The 17747-nt window shown below is 45.7% G+C and overlaps 1 protein-coding gene across 2 annotated transcripts in view; it reads right to left on the minus strand.

Moving 5' to 3' along the window:
- Window positions 1–1134: 1134 nt before the first annotated feature.
- The window catches only part of itgb3a (integrin beta 3a), a 62816-nt gene continuing 46203 nt past the window's right edge, over window positions 1135–17747 (minus strand). For both annotated transcript variants that reach the window (XM_034190066.1, XM_034190065.1), the window contains exons 11-15: window positions 9476–9698; window positions 7291–7391; window positions 7054–7173; window positions 6587–6753; window positions 1135–1894 (exon numbers count right to left, since the gene is read on the minus strand). In XM_034190066.1, coding sequence (XP_034045957.1) covers window positions 1829–1894; window positions 6587–6753; window positions 7054–7173; window positions 7291–7391; window positions 9476–9698 — 677 coding nt within the window. In that variant the 3' untranslated portion in view covers window positions 1135–1828. The remainder of the gene's footprint in view (window positions 1895–6586; window positions 6754–7053; window positions 7174–7290; window positions 7392–9475; window positions 9699–17747) is intronic.

The raw sequence follows: 17747 nt of genomic DNA on the forward strand, positions 1-17747 counted from the left end.
AGCAGTTCATTTTGTGTGCAGTTTCTCTGATCACAGCCACAGAAACCTTCAGAGTTGTTATGGGTCTGTTTGTGGCTTCCCTCACCAACTTGGAAATGTTAAATTTATCCATCCCCTGATTTGTCAAAGTACAAACAAACAAAAACTGGCTGTAAAGAGTGATGATTTGGATTAACAACAATCCTTATGTTTAGTTGGCACAATTACATATAGGACTGACATGGCTGTAATTCCAAAATGGTTAATGCAATATTTTTGTTAAACCACTTGAATTCAAGATGAAAGTCTATACTACATGACACTCACATCTTCTTTATTTCTTTTCACCGCCATTGTGATGGTGCACAAAGAAAACAATGACATACAACTGTCACTGTCCAATTACTTATGGACTGGACTGTAAAGAGGTCGTATGTGTGATTACGCAGGACTGACTGTGGATCCAGATAAAAGTTTGGATCCAGTGCAGCAAAATATCTTTTCATAGTGGAGTGATATTAATTGGTCAGAGAACAGAGGTCTGCACTCTCCGAGTGCCCATCTAGGTAATTAAAACATATGGGGTTTTTTTTCTGCTTTTTATTTTTTTCTCAAAAATCTACATTTCAATAAAATCCTAGCATACTTCATAGGGCTGCAACTAATAACTGTTTTCATTATCTATTAATTTATTGATTATTTTCAGGATTAATCAATTAGTTGTTTGGTTGATAAAATGTCAGAAAATGGTGAAAATATCAATCAATGTTTTCAAAACCCAAGACGACATCCTTAAATGTCTTGTTTCATCCACAACCCAAAGATATTCGGTTTACTGTCAGAGAGGAGTAAAAAAGCAGAAAATATTCACATTTAAGAAACTGAAATTAGAGAAGATGTAAAAAAATAAAAATAAAAAAATTGAACAGTCAGAATGAATAAATTACTGAAAATATTTGGTGATTAATTTAATAATGAATAGTTGCAGCTCTAAAATCAATCAAATAAGCATTTTAAAACTCTAGATATTGGGTTTGTGGGCCACCCCATTGGTTACATGCCTAAAAACTACAAATCTACTCTCAGAATATTTAAATTTTATGAGCTACAAAAAGTGTGAAATATCAGGGATTTGTTTTTCTTAATATTTTTTAAAAATAATGTGACCCTTTAATTTCCGTGTTGTTTTCCATCCTTTTGACAAAACAGCACCTGTCATCATTTTGACTGTTCAGAATGAATAAATCCAAACACTGCAGAGGAGTTGTGAAGTCTGGTGTAGGTATGTACTCTAAGAGTGTCCTCCAGTTCAAAATGTGACAAAAAAAAAAAAAAACCCTCAAGTAAATGTTGCAAAAAACATCTACAGAAAAAAAGTGACAGATCTCAAACAGCAGTTGCCTCAGTTTCTCTTATCAGAGAGGAAGCAGTCTTAAAAAAAAAGTAAAAAAAAAAAAAGTTTCTCCGTCAGTCATGTTGCAGACTGTTAACAGATAATCCAACCCACAATTTGATTAAATTCTCAAACTGTCAATCAAATAATCAAAACACTAAAAACTCTTTGGATATTCTCAGTGGAGCCACATAGACTGTCCCTGCAGGGGATTTCACTTAGAGCAGTAATAACCCTAAAAGCACACTGCTTTTTATAAGAATAATTCTTATAAACTTTAATGATTTTACAATATATACAATTACATTTTTTTCACTGACTGCAATAACCACTTGTCTGCTACAGTAGCTGGTGACATGACAGTGTAAAATAAATGACCGCCGCCCCGTCCGTTTCTGCGTCAGAACATTGCGTCTCTGTCGTAGAGTCCTGAGTTTTCCTCTTGGCGTTTGGCTGTTACTTGCCTCGGTACGCCACGTTGGTAAAAGTGGAGGTGGCTCCTTTGTACAAAGGGTTGTCACCCTAGAAAAGGAGAACAGAGGCACAGATGTTGAGTTGATTGTCACACTGATATAAAACCTTTTTCTGTTCTTCTTTAAGGACGGCACTCTGCTGATTCCTGCAAAAGTTAGTGTTCTTGGTATCCAAATCTTGACAGTGTGACGCTACAGTTTCTTGTCATCTGCAGCGTTATTACTAAGTCAGCGAGAGTTATGCTTTCAGTCACCTTTTATGAGTGATGTGGTGATGTTTCATGAGTCTTGGTGAAAATGTTTTATCTACAGTGAACAAGATGTCATAAAATTTTGGGAGTAAGTTTAGATAAGTGGGCAGACCATAGGATTAAAAATATACAGGGATGTGGAAAAGATAGTGCGCCCTTGAGCTTTTACATGTTTGAATTGTTTATGACATAACCCCCCATTTCTAAAATTATGACCTTTAAACTCACAGTGAAACGTAATCTCTACATCATGAATTAAAAGCAATAAATATAATGCAATGCTAAAATACCATCTGCCGCATGAGCATAAAAATAGGAAACAGAATGTGACCTTTTAACCACTTAAAATAGGTCAAGGTTAGTCGTCTTTGAACTTGTCCAGGGTCTGTGTGCCAGGAATGCTCCCTGTGAATTTGAAAACCCTGGCAGTACTAGGACTGGAGTTATGCTGAGCACAGACAGACGGACAGACGGAAGACTTGTATTACCTGATGGCCATATTTTGGCCTCGGGCAAAAATCTAAAATGATGATGTGCATAAGTAAGTGCACCCTTAAGTATAAAATGTAACTCATCACTTTCACGTGTGTGTGTGTGTATATATATATTTATACACACACATACAGTATAATTGTTGTGTATGTTATGTCTCTTCGTGGCCATGTTGTTGTGCTGTCTTATTGGCCAGGTAACTCTTGGAAAAGAGATTTTTAATCTACATGAGGCTTTTGCCTGGTTATATATATATACACTCAACAAAAATATAAATGCAACACTTTTGGTTTTGCTCCCATTTTGTATGAGATGAACTCAAAGATCTAAAACTTTTTCCACATACACAATATCACCATTTCCCTCAAATATTGTTCACAAACCAGTCTAAATCTGTGATAGTGAGCACTTCTCCTTTGCTGAGATAATCCATCCCACCTCACAGGTGTGCCATACCAAGATGCTGATTAGTAAGTAAGTAAGTAAGGTTTATTTATATAGCACCTTTCAAGAAAGAAATCACAAAGTGCTTCACATAAGAACAGAGAAATTAAAAACAGCAGAAACATAAAACCATAAAAACTAGGTAAAAGCCAGCCTATACAAAAGGGTCTTTAGCTTCACTTTAAATGTTTCAACAGAGTCCACGGAGCGTAGGTCCAAAGGCAATGCATTCCACATTTTAGGTGCCACCACCTTGAAAGCACAGTCTCCCCTGGTCTTCAGTCTTGTCCTAGGCACAACCAATAGGCCCAGGTCCGAAGACCTCAGAGACCTACTTGTCACATATGGATGTAATAGCTCGGTGATATAAGATGGCATTTGACCATGCAGAGCTCTAAAAGTCAGTACTAGAATTTTAAATTGGAGTCTGAAATGGATGGGGAGCCAGTGCAAGGAGGAGAGGATTGGGATTATATGTGACCTCTTTGATGACCTCGTCAGCAGCCTCGCAGCCGCATTCTGAACCGTTTGTAAGCGGTCCAAAGAGGACTTGCTAAGGCTAAAAAATAGAGAGTTACAGTAATCCAAACGTGATGACACTAATGCATGAATGATCATCTCCATCTCCGCCTGAGACACAGTGCTGCGCAGACGGGCAATATTGCGCAAATGGAAAAAACAAGACTGTGCCAGGCGGGTAACATACGCGTCAAAATTGAGGGAGTGATCGAACGTAACACCCAAGTTCCTCACTGCTGAGCGAACAAAAGGGGCCAGAGAACCAAGATTCCCAACCACAGTGGGAACAAACTCGTCAGGGGCACAAACAAGGACCTCAGTCTTTGCTATATTTAAGGACAAATAGTTGGCCGCCATCCAGTCACCAATAACCTCAACACAGTTCTGAAGAGCAGATACCCTAGAGACCGTTTGAGGAGTGAATGAGATGTACAGCTGGATGTCAACCGCATAACAGTGGTAGGAGACATCTTTAAAACTACTCAAGACATGACCAAGTGGGAGCAAATATAGAGCAAACAATATAGGTCCCAGAACAGAACCCTGAGGCACACCACAGGATAGCATGGCAGAGGAGGACATAAATTTACCAGCAGCAACAGCGAAAGTCCTGTGTGAAAGATAAGACAAAAACCAGTCCAGAGCAGACCCAGAAATGCCCACCCAAGTCCTTAGTCTCTCAACTAAGACTCCATGATCCACTGTGTCAAAAGCTGCAGAGAGATCCAAAAGGACAAGCACAGAATATTCACCTGCATCTCTGCGCATTAAAATATCATTTGAAACTCTGAGAAGGGCAGTTTCTGTAGAGTGGCGGAACCCAGACTGGAATTTATCAAGAATATTATGTTCAGCTAAAACCTCATTAAGCTGTTTGGCCACCACTTTCTCTAAGACTTTGGAAATAAAAGGCAACTTTGAAATTGGTCTAAAATTGATTAGAAATGATTAGACACCATGATTAGTGCACAGGTGTGCCTTAGACTGCCCACAATAAAAGGCCACTCTGAAAGGTGCAGTTTTATCACACAGCACAATGCCACAGATGTCGCAAGATTTGAGGGAGCGTGCAATTGGCATGCTGACAGCAGGAATGTCAACCAGAGCTGTTGCTCGTGTATTGAATGTTCATTTCTCTACCATAAGCCGTCTCCAAAGGTGTTTCAGAGAATTTGGCAGTACATCCAACCAGCCTCACAACCTCAGACCACGTGTAACCACACCAGCCCAGGACCTCCACATCCAGCATGTCCACCTCCAAGATCGTCTGAGACCAGCCACTCGGACAGCTGCTGAAACAATCGGTTTGCATAACCAAAGAATTTCTGCACAAACTGTCAGAAACCGTCTCAGGGAAGCTCATCTGCATGCTCGTCGTCCTCATCGGGGTCTCGACCTGACTCCAGTTCATCATCGTAACCGACTTGAGTGGGCAAATGCTCACATTCGCTCGCGTTTGGCACATTGGAGAGGTGTTCTCTTCACGGATGAATCCCGGTTCACACTGTTCAGGGCAGATGGCAGACAGCGTGTGTGGCGTCGTGTGGGTGAGCGGTTTTCTGATGTCAATGTTGTGGATCGAGTGGCCCATGGTGGCGGTGGGGTTATGGTATGGGCAGGCGTCTGTTATGGACGAAGAACACAGGTGCATTTTATTGATGGCATTTTGAATGCACAGAGATACCGTGACGAGATCCTGAGGCCCATTGTTGTGCCATACATCCAAGAACATCACCTCATGTTGCAGCAGGATAATGCACGGCCCCATGTTGCAAGGATCTGTACACAATTCTTGGAACTGAAAATGTCCCAGTTCTTGCATGGCCGGCATACTCACCGGACATGTCACCCATTAAGCATGTTTGGGATGCTCTGGACCGGTGTATATGACAGCGTGTACCAGTTCCTGCCAATATCCAGCAACTTTGCACAGCCATTGAAGAGGAGTGGACCAACATTCCACAGGCCACAATTGACAACCTGATCAACTCTATGCGAATTAGATGTGTTGCACTGCATGAGGCAAATGGTGGTCACACCAGATACTGACTGGTATCCCCCCCTAATAAAACAAAACTGCACCTTTCAGAGTGGCCTTTTATTGTGGGCAGTCTAAGGCACACCTGTGCACTAATCATGGTGTCTAATCAGCATCTTGATATGGCACACCTGTGAGGTGGGATGGATTATCTCAGCAAAGGAGAAGTGCTCACTATCACAGATTTAGACTGGTTTGTGAACAATATTTGAGGGAAATGGTGATATTGTGTATGTGGAAAAAGTTTTAGATCTTTGAGTTCATCTTATACAAAATGGGAGCAAAACCAAAAGTGTTGCGTTTATATTTTTGTTGAGTGTATATATATATATATATATATATATATTCATTTACTTCAGTTTACCGTATTGAGAAACACAAACAGTATGGTACTGTGTGGTATAAATGCAAAACTTGAATGATGCACAATTTTTCCAGTCACAGTCAGAGAAGCAACATCTTTAGAGTTGTCTTATCATTTGTTGGCTTTCCTCACTAGTTATCTTCCTGCACAGTCACTCAGTTTTTGGGAACTGCTGTCTCCAGACAGATTTACCACACAGTACCATAGCGTTTGTACTTCTTAATAAGTGAGGCAAATACAGTAGATTTTTATTTCATTTAATTCATCATGTAGAGATTACTTTTCACTGTGATTTTGTGGGCACAATTTTACAAATTTTAATATAAAAAGCCTGAATTTTGTTTTGCTTTGCTTTTTTTTTGAAGTCATAAAAAAATTCAAACATGTAAAAGCTTCAAGTGCGCACTAACTTTTTCACATCACTGTATATAGTGTGACTGAAAAATCTAGTATGATGTAATATTGATTAAAAAATGTGTTCACGAAGAAACAATACTGCAAAAGGTTTTGGAGTCAGTGTTGTTACATTTTGCAGAGTACTTTTCCATTAAGCTACAGAAACAGAAATCCTGTTGGGCTTTTGGCAAACATGTGTCCTAATGAATGCCGTTACTAGTTATTAATCTGTCTTACCGTATCCCACTTGGCTTTGGCTCGCTCCTCCTCAAACTTGGCAAACTCTCTGCGGTCATGGATGGTGATGACCAGCTTCCAGATCAGCAGAGCGGCCAAGCCGAGCAGCAGAATGGCTCCAGCCACTGCCAAGAGCACCACTAAGATGTCAGGACCCTCAGGGCACTCTGCGAGCCGTGCCACAGGAAAGAACCGGAAAGAAATGCAGATAAAATTACTGCAGTTTCCAAGAAGTTTGTCTCCACAGTTTTAAAGTTAAGCAATTGTTGGTGCAGACAAGCAGCAGCACTGATATCATCACTGCGGTGTGGAACCGTGCAGCTGTGGTGAGGTAGATAATGCATGTTCCGTTCTACAAAAATCACACATTACTGGATTCAAATGATCTGCTGCTCTGCTCCCAGACACTAACATGATATTCTATCCAAATGATGCTTCCACTTCATTTGGGCAGTACCTCACAGTACCTGGTTCTTTCACCACAAACAGTATGGAATTGCCACTTTTATCTTCATAATACTGGAAACGCTCCACGCAGTCGTTCTCGTCTTTGTACGAACAATTCACTGCATTTTTATCATGGAAGCCTGAGCGGGAGAGAAGACAGCAAGTTATCTTCAAGGCATAGAGAATTGTACTGTTTGACCATAATTTACACATCACAGTTACAGCAGGTGTTCTGACTGAGATGAAAGAATTCTCACCCAGTTCATCCACTGGTCTGATTTCATCTTTGCAGATGATACTGCAAGTGTTGTCGGAGGTGTACTGTCCTCTCTTGAAGTGCTGACACTCAACACACTCCCTGCAAACACATTCCTGCATCATCACCGTGATACATCATCCTACTGCTACAACTGCACGACAGGAGAACGGGTGGACAAAATAACAGAAGTACCACAGCTGCAGCTAAAGGTTTACATTGTAGACGAATGGTTCAATCTTTGTCTCTTCTGACCACAAACCATTTCTCCACAAGGCATTTGGCTTCTCAATGTGAACAGGTGCAAATTTCAGTACAGCTTGAAGGTGTTGATTTTTGGAGCAGGGGCTTCTTTCTTGGTGCCAGTTCATGATAGGAACCTTGGTGGTTCCTGGGGTGTTTCTGACCATCCTAACCAGTTTCGTCTCCTCTGAGGGTGACGGCTTAGGTCTTCTTAAAGACCTTGACAAAGTGGTGACACGTCTGACTAACTTGTACTTGCCTACAATTGTTTGAACTAATGATCTTGGAATCTGCAGTTGTTTATAAATGGTTCCAAGAGACCTTCCCAACTTGTGTAAATCTACAATTCTTCTTAGACCTCACTGAGTTCTTTGGACTTTCCAAATGTTCATTTTAGGCTGGCAAAGACAAACTACCAGTTATATTCATTCACTCATGATCACTAACGAGGAGTTAATAGGCCTTGGCTTTGTCACATTAATGCACTGTCGAACCTTCAGCACCAGTGTTGCCACGGTTACTTTGAAAAGTTACTTTATTAGTTACTTTTTTAGTTACTTCATACAGTTATAGCATTACCAGCTTTATGCAGTTACTTTATTAGGAGCTCATCAACAACTTGTAACTAAGTAATATAACTAATAAGGTAACTAGTAATCTAATTTGGTTACTCTTACGACTGAGTAATCAGCAAAGTAACTAATCAGCTTACTTTGCTGATTACTCAATCTTAAAAATAACCAAGTTAGATTACTAGTTACTTTATGAGTTACAGTCAGCAGTTGCCGACAAGTTGTCTGCAGCTGCTAATGAAGTCACTTTATAAAGTAACTGTAAAATATAACTGTATAAAGTAACTAATAAAGTAGCTTTTCTAAGTTACTGTGGCAACACTGTTCAGCCCTACTAATTAAAAGATTTAAGTGAGTGTATGTATATATACACTAGTCATATTTGTTGCAGGAGCAGGTACAAATTTTAGGTTATGTTGTATAATTGCAAGTTAATGGACATAATGGTGTATAAATTAGATTAGACAGAAATGTATTAATCTCTTAGGAAGACTCCCTCAAGGAAATTGAGGTTCTAGCAGCATTGTATAGCTGCACACAGGGTAAGCAGCACACAGAGTATCCAAGTAAAAATAAAAGAACAATTTGCAAAATGTAAATACAAATATAAATACCAGAAATACTGCCCACGACTGGCTTACTGGCTACTACTGTTCCTCTCCTTCCTGTCCTCTGTCTTCCTGTTACTCCTCCTCCCCCCAAGTAAGGAGTTGTACAGTACAGTGTTTGTTTTGATACTTGTGAGTATACTTGAGTGGTTTGGCAGTTTTTGTCATGATTAAAATCCACAAAATAACCCAAATCAATCAAGCCTGAAAATTACCACATAAAAAACAGCTCGGTATGCCAAAAAAAACATTGTAAAACCAAAGTTAAACATCAATCAATAAGATGCACAACTCCCTCTAGGATTTATACACTCCTGACATCGATTTGGCATACTCCTGATAATCCTGTCAACAGTACAAAAATACTTGCTCCTTTAATAAATGGGGGTACTGTAGATGAGCCTGTATTTAGAATTTTGCTACTGTGTGGATTAGAGAAGATCCAAAATAAATTCAAACGTATGCACCAAAGTCTTGTTTTTTTTTAGAGTCAGTAATGGTGAATGTTGTACAATCATTCCACCTTGGCAAAAGAACAGTTCAAAGAAATCACTAAAAGCCTCAAATTCATGCCCATGATGAGTGAATGTAAATGTCTGACCACAACTCTAATTTTCTATTTGCAAGCTGAAATTAACATATAAGTGGCAGTCAGTTATACTCAGCTCTGCTGCTGGCTGCCTGTGTACTTTGGATTCAGTTACTACACAGTTTGCACAGTCGTGTCTTCTTGGCTGTTCCAACATTAGTGGGATGGGCTCACTTTTTTATGGTGCAGGCATCAGGGCAGGTAGGACATTTCTCGCACTTTGCTCCGTAGGCGCCAGGCTGAGTGCATTCACACACGCCGCACTGACAGTGGCCACGGCCACTGCACAGCAGCCCGATGTTGGACATGCACCCGTCTGTGCGTGTGGAACAGTTACAGTTCACTCCAGTCCAGCCAGAATCACAATCACAGGAACCACAGTTACATTTCCCATTACCTGCACAGGCCAAGAAAAGATGCATGCATTGCAGTTAAAAATATTTTTAACCGCATCAGTTTTACAACTTCCAGTTCTAACACATTGTGTATACTCATGAAAAATCTAAATATAGGATTTTTTTGGCTGACTGGCTGAATTTTTTTATATAGCGCCAAATCACAACAAACAGTTGCCCCAAGGCGCTTTATATTGTAAGGCAAGGCCATACAATAATTATGTAAAACCCCAACGGTCAAAACGACCCCCTGTGAGCAAGCACTTGGCTACAGTGGGAAGGAAAAACTCCCTTTTAACAGGAAGAAACCTCCAGCAGAACCAGGCTCAGGGAGGGGCAGTCTTCTGCTGGGACTGGTTGGGGCTGAGGGAGAGAACCAGGAAAAAGACATGCTGTGGAGGGGAGCAGAGATCGATCACTAATGATTAAATGCAGAGTGGTGCATACAGAGCAAAAAGAGAAAGAAACAGTGCATCATGGGAACCCCCCAGCAGTCTATGTCTATAGCAGCATAACTAAGGGATGGTTCAGGGTCACCTGATCCAGCCCTAACTATAAGCTTTAGCAAAAAGGAAAGTTTTAAGCCTAATCTTAAAAGTAGAGAGGGTGTCTGTCTCCCTGATCTGAATTGGGAGCTGGTTCCACAGGAGAGGAGCCTGAAAGCTGAAGGCTCTGCCTCCCATTCTACTCTTACAAACCCTAGGAACTACAAGTAAGCCTGCAGTCTGAGAGCGAAGCGCTCTATTGGGGTGATATGGTACTATGAGGTCCCTAAGATAAGATGGGACCTGATTATTCAAAACCTTATAAGTAAGAAGAAGAATTTTAAATTCTATTCTAGAATTAACAGGAAGCCAATGAAGAGAGGCCAATATGGGTGAGATATGCTCTCTCCTTCTAGTCCCCGTCAGTACTCTAGCTGCAGCATTTTGAATTAACTGAAGGCTTTTTAGGGAACTTTTAGGACAACCTGATAATAATGAATTACAATAGTCCAGCCTAGAGGAAATAAATGCATGAATTAGTTTTTCAGCATCACTCTGAGACAAGACCTTTCTGATTTTAGAGATATTGCGTAAATGCAAAAAAGCAGTCCTACATATTTGTTTAATATGCGCTTTGAATGACATATCCTGATCAAAAATGACTCCAAGATTTCTCACAGTATTACTAGAGGTCAGGGTAATGCCATCCAGAGTAAGGATCTGGTTAGACACCATGTTTCTAAGATTTGTGGGGCCAAGTACAATAACTTCAGTTTTATCTGAGTTTAAAAGCAGGAAATTAGAGGTCATCCATGTCTTTATGTCTGTAAGACAATCCTGCAGTTTAGCTAATTGGTGTGTGTCCTCTGGCTTCATGGATAGATAAAGCTGGGTATCATCTGCGTAACAATGAAAATTTAAGCAATACCGTCTAATAATACTGCCTAAGGGAAGCATGTATAAAGTGAATAAAATTGGTCCTAGCACAGAACCTTGTGGAACTCCATAATTAACTTTAGTCTGTGAAGAAGATTCCCCATTTACATGAACAAATTGTAATCTATTAGACAAATATGATTCAAACCACCGCAGCGCAGTGCCTTTAATACCTATGGCATGCTCTAATCTCTGTAATAAAATTTTATGGTCAACAGTATCAAAAGCAGCACTGAGGTCTAACAGAACAAGCACAGAGATGAGTCCACTGTCCGAGGCCATAAGAAGATCATTTGTAACCTTCACTAATGCTGTTTCTGTACTATGATGAATTCTAAAACCTGACTGAAACTCTTCAAATAGACCATTCCTCTGCAGATGATCAGTTAGCTGTTTTACAACTACCCTTTCAAGAATTTTTGAGAGAAAAGGAAGGTTGGAGATTGGCCTATAATTAGCTAAGATAGCTGGGTCAAGTGATGGCTTTTTAAGTAATGGTTTAATTACTGCCACCTTAAAAGCCGCCAACTAACAAAGATAGATTGATCATATTTAAGATCAAAGCATTAAATAATGGTAGGGCTTCCTTAAGCAGCCTGGTAGGAATGGGGTCTAATAAACATGTTGATGGTTTGGATGAAGTACCTAATGAAAATAACTCAGACAGAACAATCGGAGAGAAAGTCTTGTGTGGGCCGCTGAAGAGGAGGTACTGCTGGCCCACCACCACCAGAGGGCGCCCTGCCTGGAGTGCGGGCTCCAGGCACCATAGGGCGCTGCCGCCTCACAGGAGCAGCCGGGGTGACAGCTGTCACTTATCACCGACGACAGCTGTCATCAATCATCTGATCTTCAGTGGTATATCAGCAAGACGGCATCTCCACCTCATCGCCGAGATATCGCTCTACGAAGAGGTAAATTCTCAGCTGACTGTATTGTGGAATAACTGTTGCTTGTGTGACTTGGACAGCATTTACTCTGTTCCTTTTTTTGACGAGAGGTGGAGGTGATTTCCCACCATACGTGTTGCTGGGTGCATACGCACCCACTTCTAACTGTGTTTGCTCCTCGCCAGCAGTACCAGATCCGACACGCGTAGGCAGTGGCCACCTGGGAGTTCGGGACTTGGCGGCTCCAGTATTCCCGGGGTTCGGTGGCGGTGGAAATCGTGTGGTTCCGGTTCGACTTGGACTGACGTCTCCTATCTTCGAGCCTGCCCACATAACACTGTGTATATTGGAGTTCATATTGTAATCTGTCGTTGTTGTTGTGCAACTTCACAACAGTAAAGTGTTGTATTTGGCCTTATCCATTGTCCGTTCATTTGCGCCCCCTGTTGTGGGTCCGTGCTCTTACACTTTCACAACAGGATATCTCGGCCATCGTCATGGATCCCGAGGGGCGTCAACTGGCTGTTGAACGGCCAATGGAAGAACAGGGCGCACAGGCGGCCGTAGGAGGAATGATCGGTGAGTTGCAGCGAATCCTCACCGCTTTCACGGCTCGGTTGGATCTAATGACCGAGCAGAACGTCCTCCTTAACCGCAGGGTGGAGGCTCTCGCCGCACAGGTGGAAGCGCGCCCTCAGGGCGAAGCTGCGGCTCTCCCTCCTGTGGACCCTGTGCGAAACAATGACATTCCACAGGTCGTTCAACGACCCCTCCCACCATCCCCGGAAGCATACATAAGCCCGCCAGAGCCGTACGATGGTTGTGTGGAGACGTGCGCTGATTTCCTTATGCAGTGTTCGCTCGTCTTCGCACAACGTCCTGTTATGTACGCAACTGATGCTAGTAAAGTAGCTTATGTCATAAATTTGCTTCGTGGTGAGGCACGCGCTTGGGCTACAGCGCTCTGGGAGCAGAATTCACGGCTCCTTCAGGTGTATGATGGGTTTGTGAGGGAGTTCAGAACAGTGTTCGATCACCCAAATAGAGGTGAGACCGCTTCAGCCGTGCTGCTGTCAATGAGACAGGGGCGCCGGAGTGCAGCTGCTTATGCAGTCGACTTCCGCATCGCGGCTGCAAGGTCCGGCTGGAATAGCACAGCCCTCCGCGCCGCCTTTGTAAACGGACTGTCACTGGTTCTAAAGGAGCACCTGGTGGCTAAGGACGAACCGCGGGATTTAGACGGGCTTATCGATCTCGTCATACGATTAGACAATCGGTTAGAAGAACGCCGTCGGGAACGAGACGAAGGGCGTGGCCGGGCACGCGTCGTCCCTCTCCCTTCCGGTTCCGACCGCGTTCCGCCCTCCCCACGCTCCACGGCCCCTGCGCTCCGTGTGGTGACAGCTCCCCCTGCTGACGAAGCTATGGACACGAGCAGGGCCACATCTAGGGCACCGGATAGACAGAGGAGGCTGGCCCGCGGAGCATGTTTTGTTTGTGGCTCGATAGAGCATCAAGTGAGGGACTGCCCCGAGCGGTCAAAACACCAACGCCCGCCCCTAGAAACTGGGCTAAGGGTGGGCCGAGACATTCACGTGGGACACACCCACATCGCCACACGACTCCCAGTTACAATCCTGTATGAGGATTTAACCCTGAAGGCCCCAGCACTGGTGGACACGGGCTCTGAAGGGAATCTGTTAGACAGCAGATGGGCCAGGGAGATAGGGCTCCCTCTGGTGGCTCTTACCTCGCCTGTGCAGGTACGAGCACTAGATGGCTCCCTCCTCCCTCCAATCACACATAGGACACCACCTGTAACTCTAGTGGTGTCAGGAAATCACCGGGAGGAGATCGAGTTTTTTGTGACTCCGACTACCTCCCGTGTGATCTTGGGGTTCCCCTGGATGTTGAAACACAATCACCGGATCGATTGGCCGTCCGGGGTAGTGGTTCAGTGGAGCGAGACCTGCCATCGGGTATGTTTAGGTTCCTCGGTACCTCCCGGTTCCCAGGCTAAGGAGGAGGTCAGAGTCCCACCCAATCTAGGGACGGTGCCGGTGGAGTATCACGACCTTGTGGATGTGTTCAGCAAGGATCTGGCGCTCACCCTTCCCCCCACCGCCCGTACGATTGTGCCATTGATCTGGTTCCAGGCGGTGAGTTCCCGTCCAGCAGGCTGTACAACCTCTCACGGCCTGAGCGCGAATCAATGGAGACCTACATCCGGGACTCTTTAGCCGCCAGGTTGATCCGGAATTCCACCTCCCCGATGGGTGCAGGTTTCTTTTTTGTGGGTAAAAAAGATGGCGGACTTCGTCCATGCATTGATTACAGGGGACTGAACGAAATCACGGTTCGTAATCGATACCCGTTGCCCCTGTTGGATTCGGTGTCCACGCCCCTGCATGGAGCCCGAATATTCACCAAGCTAGATCTTAGAAATGCGTATCACCTGGTTCGGATCCGGAAGGGAGACGAGTGGAAGACGGCATTTAACACCCCTTTAGGCCACTTTGAGTACCTGGTCATGCCGTTCGGTCTTACAAACGCCCCTGCGACGTTCCAAGCTTTGGTTAATGATGTCTTGCGGGATTTCCTGCACCGATTCGTCTTCGTATATCTGGACGATATACTCATCTTTTCTCCGGATCCTGAGACCCATGTCCGACATGTACGTCAGGTCCTGCAGCGGTTGTTGGAGAACCGGCTGTTTGTGAAGGGCGAGAAGTGTGAGTTCCACCGCACATCTTTGTCCTTCCTGGGATTTATCATCTCCTCCAACTCCGTCGCTCCTGATCCGGCCAAGGTTGCGGCGGTGAGAGACTGGCCCCAACCCACAAGCCGTAGGAAGCTGCAACAGTTCCTCGGCTTTGCTAATTTCTACAGGAGGTTCATTAAGGGCTACAGTCAGGTAGTTAGCCCCCTGACAGCCCTGACCTCACCAAAAGTCCCCTTCACCTGGTCGGATCGTTGCGATGCCGCGTTCAAGGAGTTGAAACGGCGCTTCTCGTCTGCACCAGTTCTGGTGCAGCCCGATCCTAGCCGCCAGTTAGTGGTTGAAGTGGACGCCTCGGAGTCAAGGATAGGAGCTGTGCTGTCCCAGAGCAGGAAGACCGATAAGGTCCTTCACCCGTGTGCCTATTTTTCCCGCAGGTTGACCCCGGCCGAACGGAACTATGACGTCGGCAATCGAGAACTCCTTGCGGTGAAAGAGGCTCTTGAAGAGTGGAGACATCTGTTGGAGGGAACGTCCGTGCCATTTACGGTTTTCACTGACCACCAGAACCTGGAGTATATCAGGACCACCAAGCGGCTGAATCCCAGGCAAGCCCGCTGGTCACTGTTCTTCGGCCGTTTTGACTTCCGGATCACCTACCGTCCCGGGACCAAAAACCAGAGATCGGATGCTTTGTCCCGGGTACATGAAGACGAAGTCAAAACGGAGTTGTCGGATCCACCGGAACCCATCATCCCGGAGTCCACTATCGTGGCCACCCTCACCTGGGACGTAGAGAGAACCGTCCGGGAGGCCCTGGCACGAAGCCCGGACCCCGGAACCGGGCCGAAGAATAGACTCTACGTCCCACCAGAAGCTAGGGCTGCAGTCCTGGACTTCTGTCACGGCTCTAAGCTCTCCTGTCATCCAGGGGTGCGAAGAACCGTGGCAGTTGTCCGGCAGCGCTTCTGGTGGGCGTCCCTGGAGGCCGACGTCCAGGATTATATCCAGGCCTGTACCACCTGCGCCAGGGGCAAGGCCGACCATCGCAAGGCCTCGGGATTGCTACAGCCGCTGCCCGTGCCTCATCGCCCCTGGTCCCACATCGGCCTGGATTTTGTCACGGGCCTCCCGCCGTCCCAGGGCAACACCACCATTCTCACGATAGTGGACCGATTCTCCAAGGCGGCCCACTTCGTGGCCCTCCCGAAGCTCCCAACAGCCCAGGAGACAGCGGACCTCCTGGTCCACCACGTCGTCCGGCTGCATGGGATTCCAACAGACATTGTCTCCGATCGCGGTCCCCAGTTCTCCTCGCACGTCTGGAGGAGCTTCTGCCGGGAACTGGGGGCCACGGTCAGTCTCTCATCCGGGTATCATCCCCAAACCAACGGGCAAGCAGAACGGGCCAACCAAGAGATGGAGCAGACCCTGCATTGCATGACAGCCGCGCACCCGGCGGCCTGGAGTACCCATCTGGCCTGGATCGAGTATGCCCACAACAGCCAAGTGTCATCCGCCACCGGCCTCTCCCCTTTTGAGGTGTGTCTGGGGTATCAGCCCCCGTTGTTCCCGGTGGTTGAGGGAGAGGTCGGTGTGCCCTCGGTCCAGGCCCACCTACGGAAGTGCCGTCGGGTGTGGCGTGCCACCCATTCTGCTTTGCTAAGGGCCCGGATGAGGACAAAGGCCCATGCAGACCGGCGGCGGACCCCGGCTCCTACGTATCGTCCTGGGCAGGAAGTGTGGTTGTCAACCAAGGACATTCCACTGCAAGTGGCCTCCCCAAAATTACAGGAACTGTACATAGGTCCATTCAAGATCCTCAAGGTCATCAGTCCCGCCGCAGTGAGGCTTCAGCTTCCGGCCTCACTGCGGATCCATCCCGTGTTCCACGTGTCAAGGATCAAACCGCATCACACCTCACCCCTCTGCACTCCGGGTCCGACACCACCTCCTGCCCGGATCATCGATGGCGAGCCGGCCTGGACAGTGCGCCGGCTTTTGGATGTCCGACGGATGGGCCGGGGCTTCCAGTATTTGGTGGACTGGGAGGGGTACGGCCCCGAAGAACGCACCTGGGTGAAGAAGAGCTTCATCCTGGACCCGGCCCTCCTGGCCGACTTTTACCGCCGCCACACGGACAAGCCCGGTTGGGCAACAGGAGGCGCCCGTTGAGGGGGGGGTCCTGTTGTGTGGGCCGCTGAAGAGGAGGTACTGCTGGCCCACCACCACCAGAGGGCGCCCTGCCTGGAGTGCGGGCTCCAGGCACCAGAGGGCGCTGCCGCCTCACAGGAGCAGCCGGGGTGACAGCTGTCACTTATCACCGACGACAGCTGTCATCAATCATCTGATCTTCAGTGGTATATCAGCAAGACGGCATCTCCACCTCATCGCCGAGATATTGCTCTACGAAGAGGTAAATTCTCAGCTGACTGTATTGTGGAATAACTGTTGCTTGTGTGACTTGGACAGCATTTACTCTGTTCCTTTTTTTGACGAGAGGTGGAGGTGATTTCCCACCATACGTGTTGCTGGGTGCATACGCACCCACTTCTAACTGTGTTTGCTCCTCGCCAGCAGTACCAGATCCGACACGCGTAGGCAGTGGCCACCTGGGAGTTCGGGACTTGGCGGCTCCAGTATTCCCGGGGTTCGGTGGCGGTGGAAATCGTGTGGTTCCGGTTCGACTTGGACTGACGTCTCCTATCTTCGAGCCTGCCCACATAACACTGTGTATATTGGAGTTCATATTGTAATCTGTCGTTGTTCTTGTGCAACTTCACAACAGTAAAGTGTTGTATTTGGCCTTATCCATTGTCCGTTCATTTGCGCCTCCTGTTGTGGGTCCGTGCTCTTACACTTTCACAACAGAAAGAGTCTAACCAAATACTGGCATCACTGAAAGCAGCCAAAGATAACGATACGTCTTTGGGATGGTTATGAGTAATTTTTTCTCTAATAGTTAAAATTTTGTTAGCAAAGAAAGTCATGAAGTCATTACTAGTTAAAGTTAATGGAATA

The sequence above is a fragment of the Thalassophryne amazonica genome, chromosome 16, assembly GCF_902500255.1.
Source record: "Thalassophryne amazonica chromosome 16, fThaAma1.1, whole genome shotgun sequence".
In the NCBI taxonomy this organism is placed as follows: domain Eukaryota; kingdom Metazoa; phylum Chordata; class Actinopteri; order Batrachoidiformes; family Batrachoididae; genus Thalassophryne; species Thalassophryne amazonica.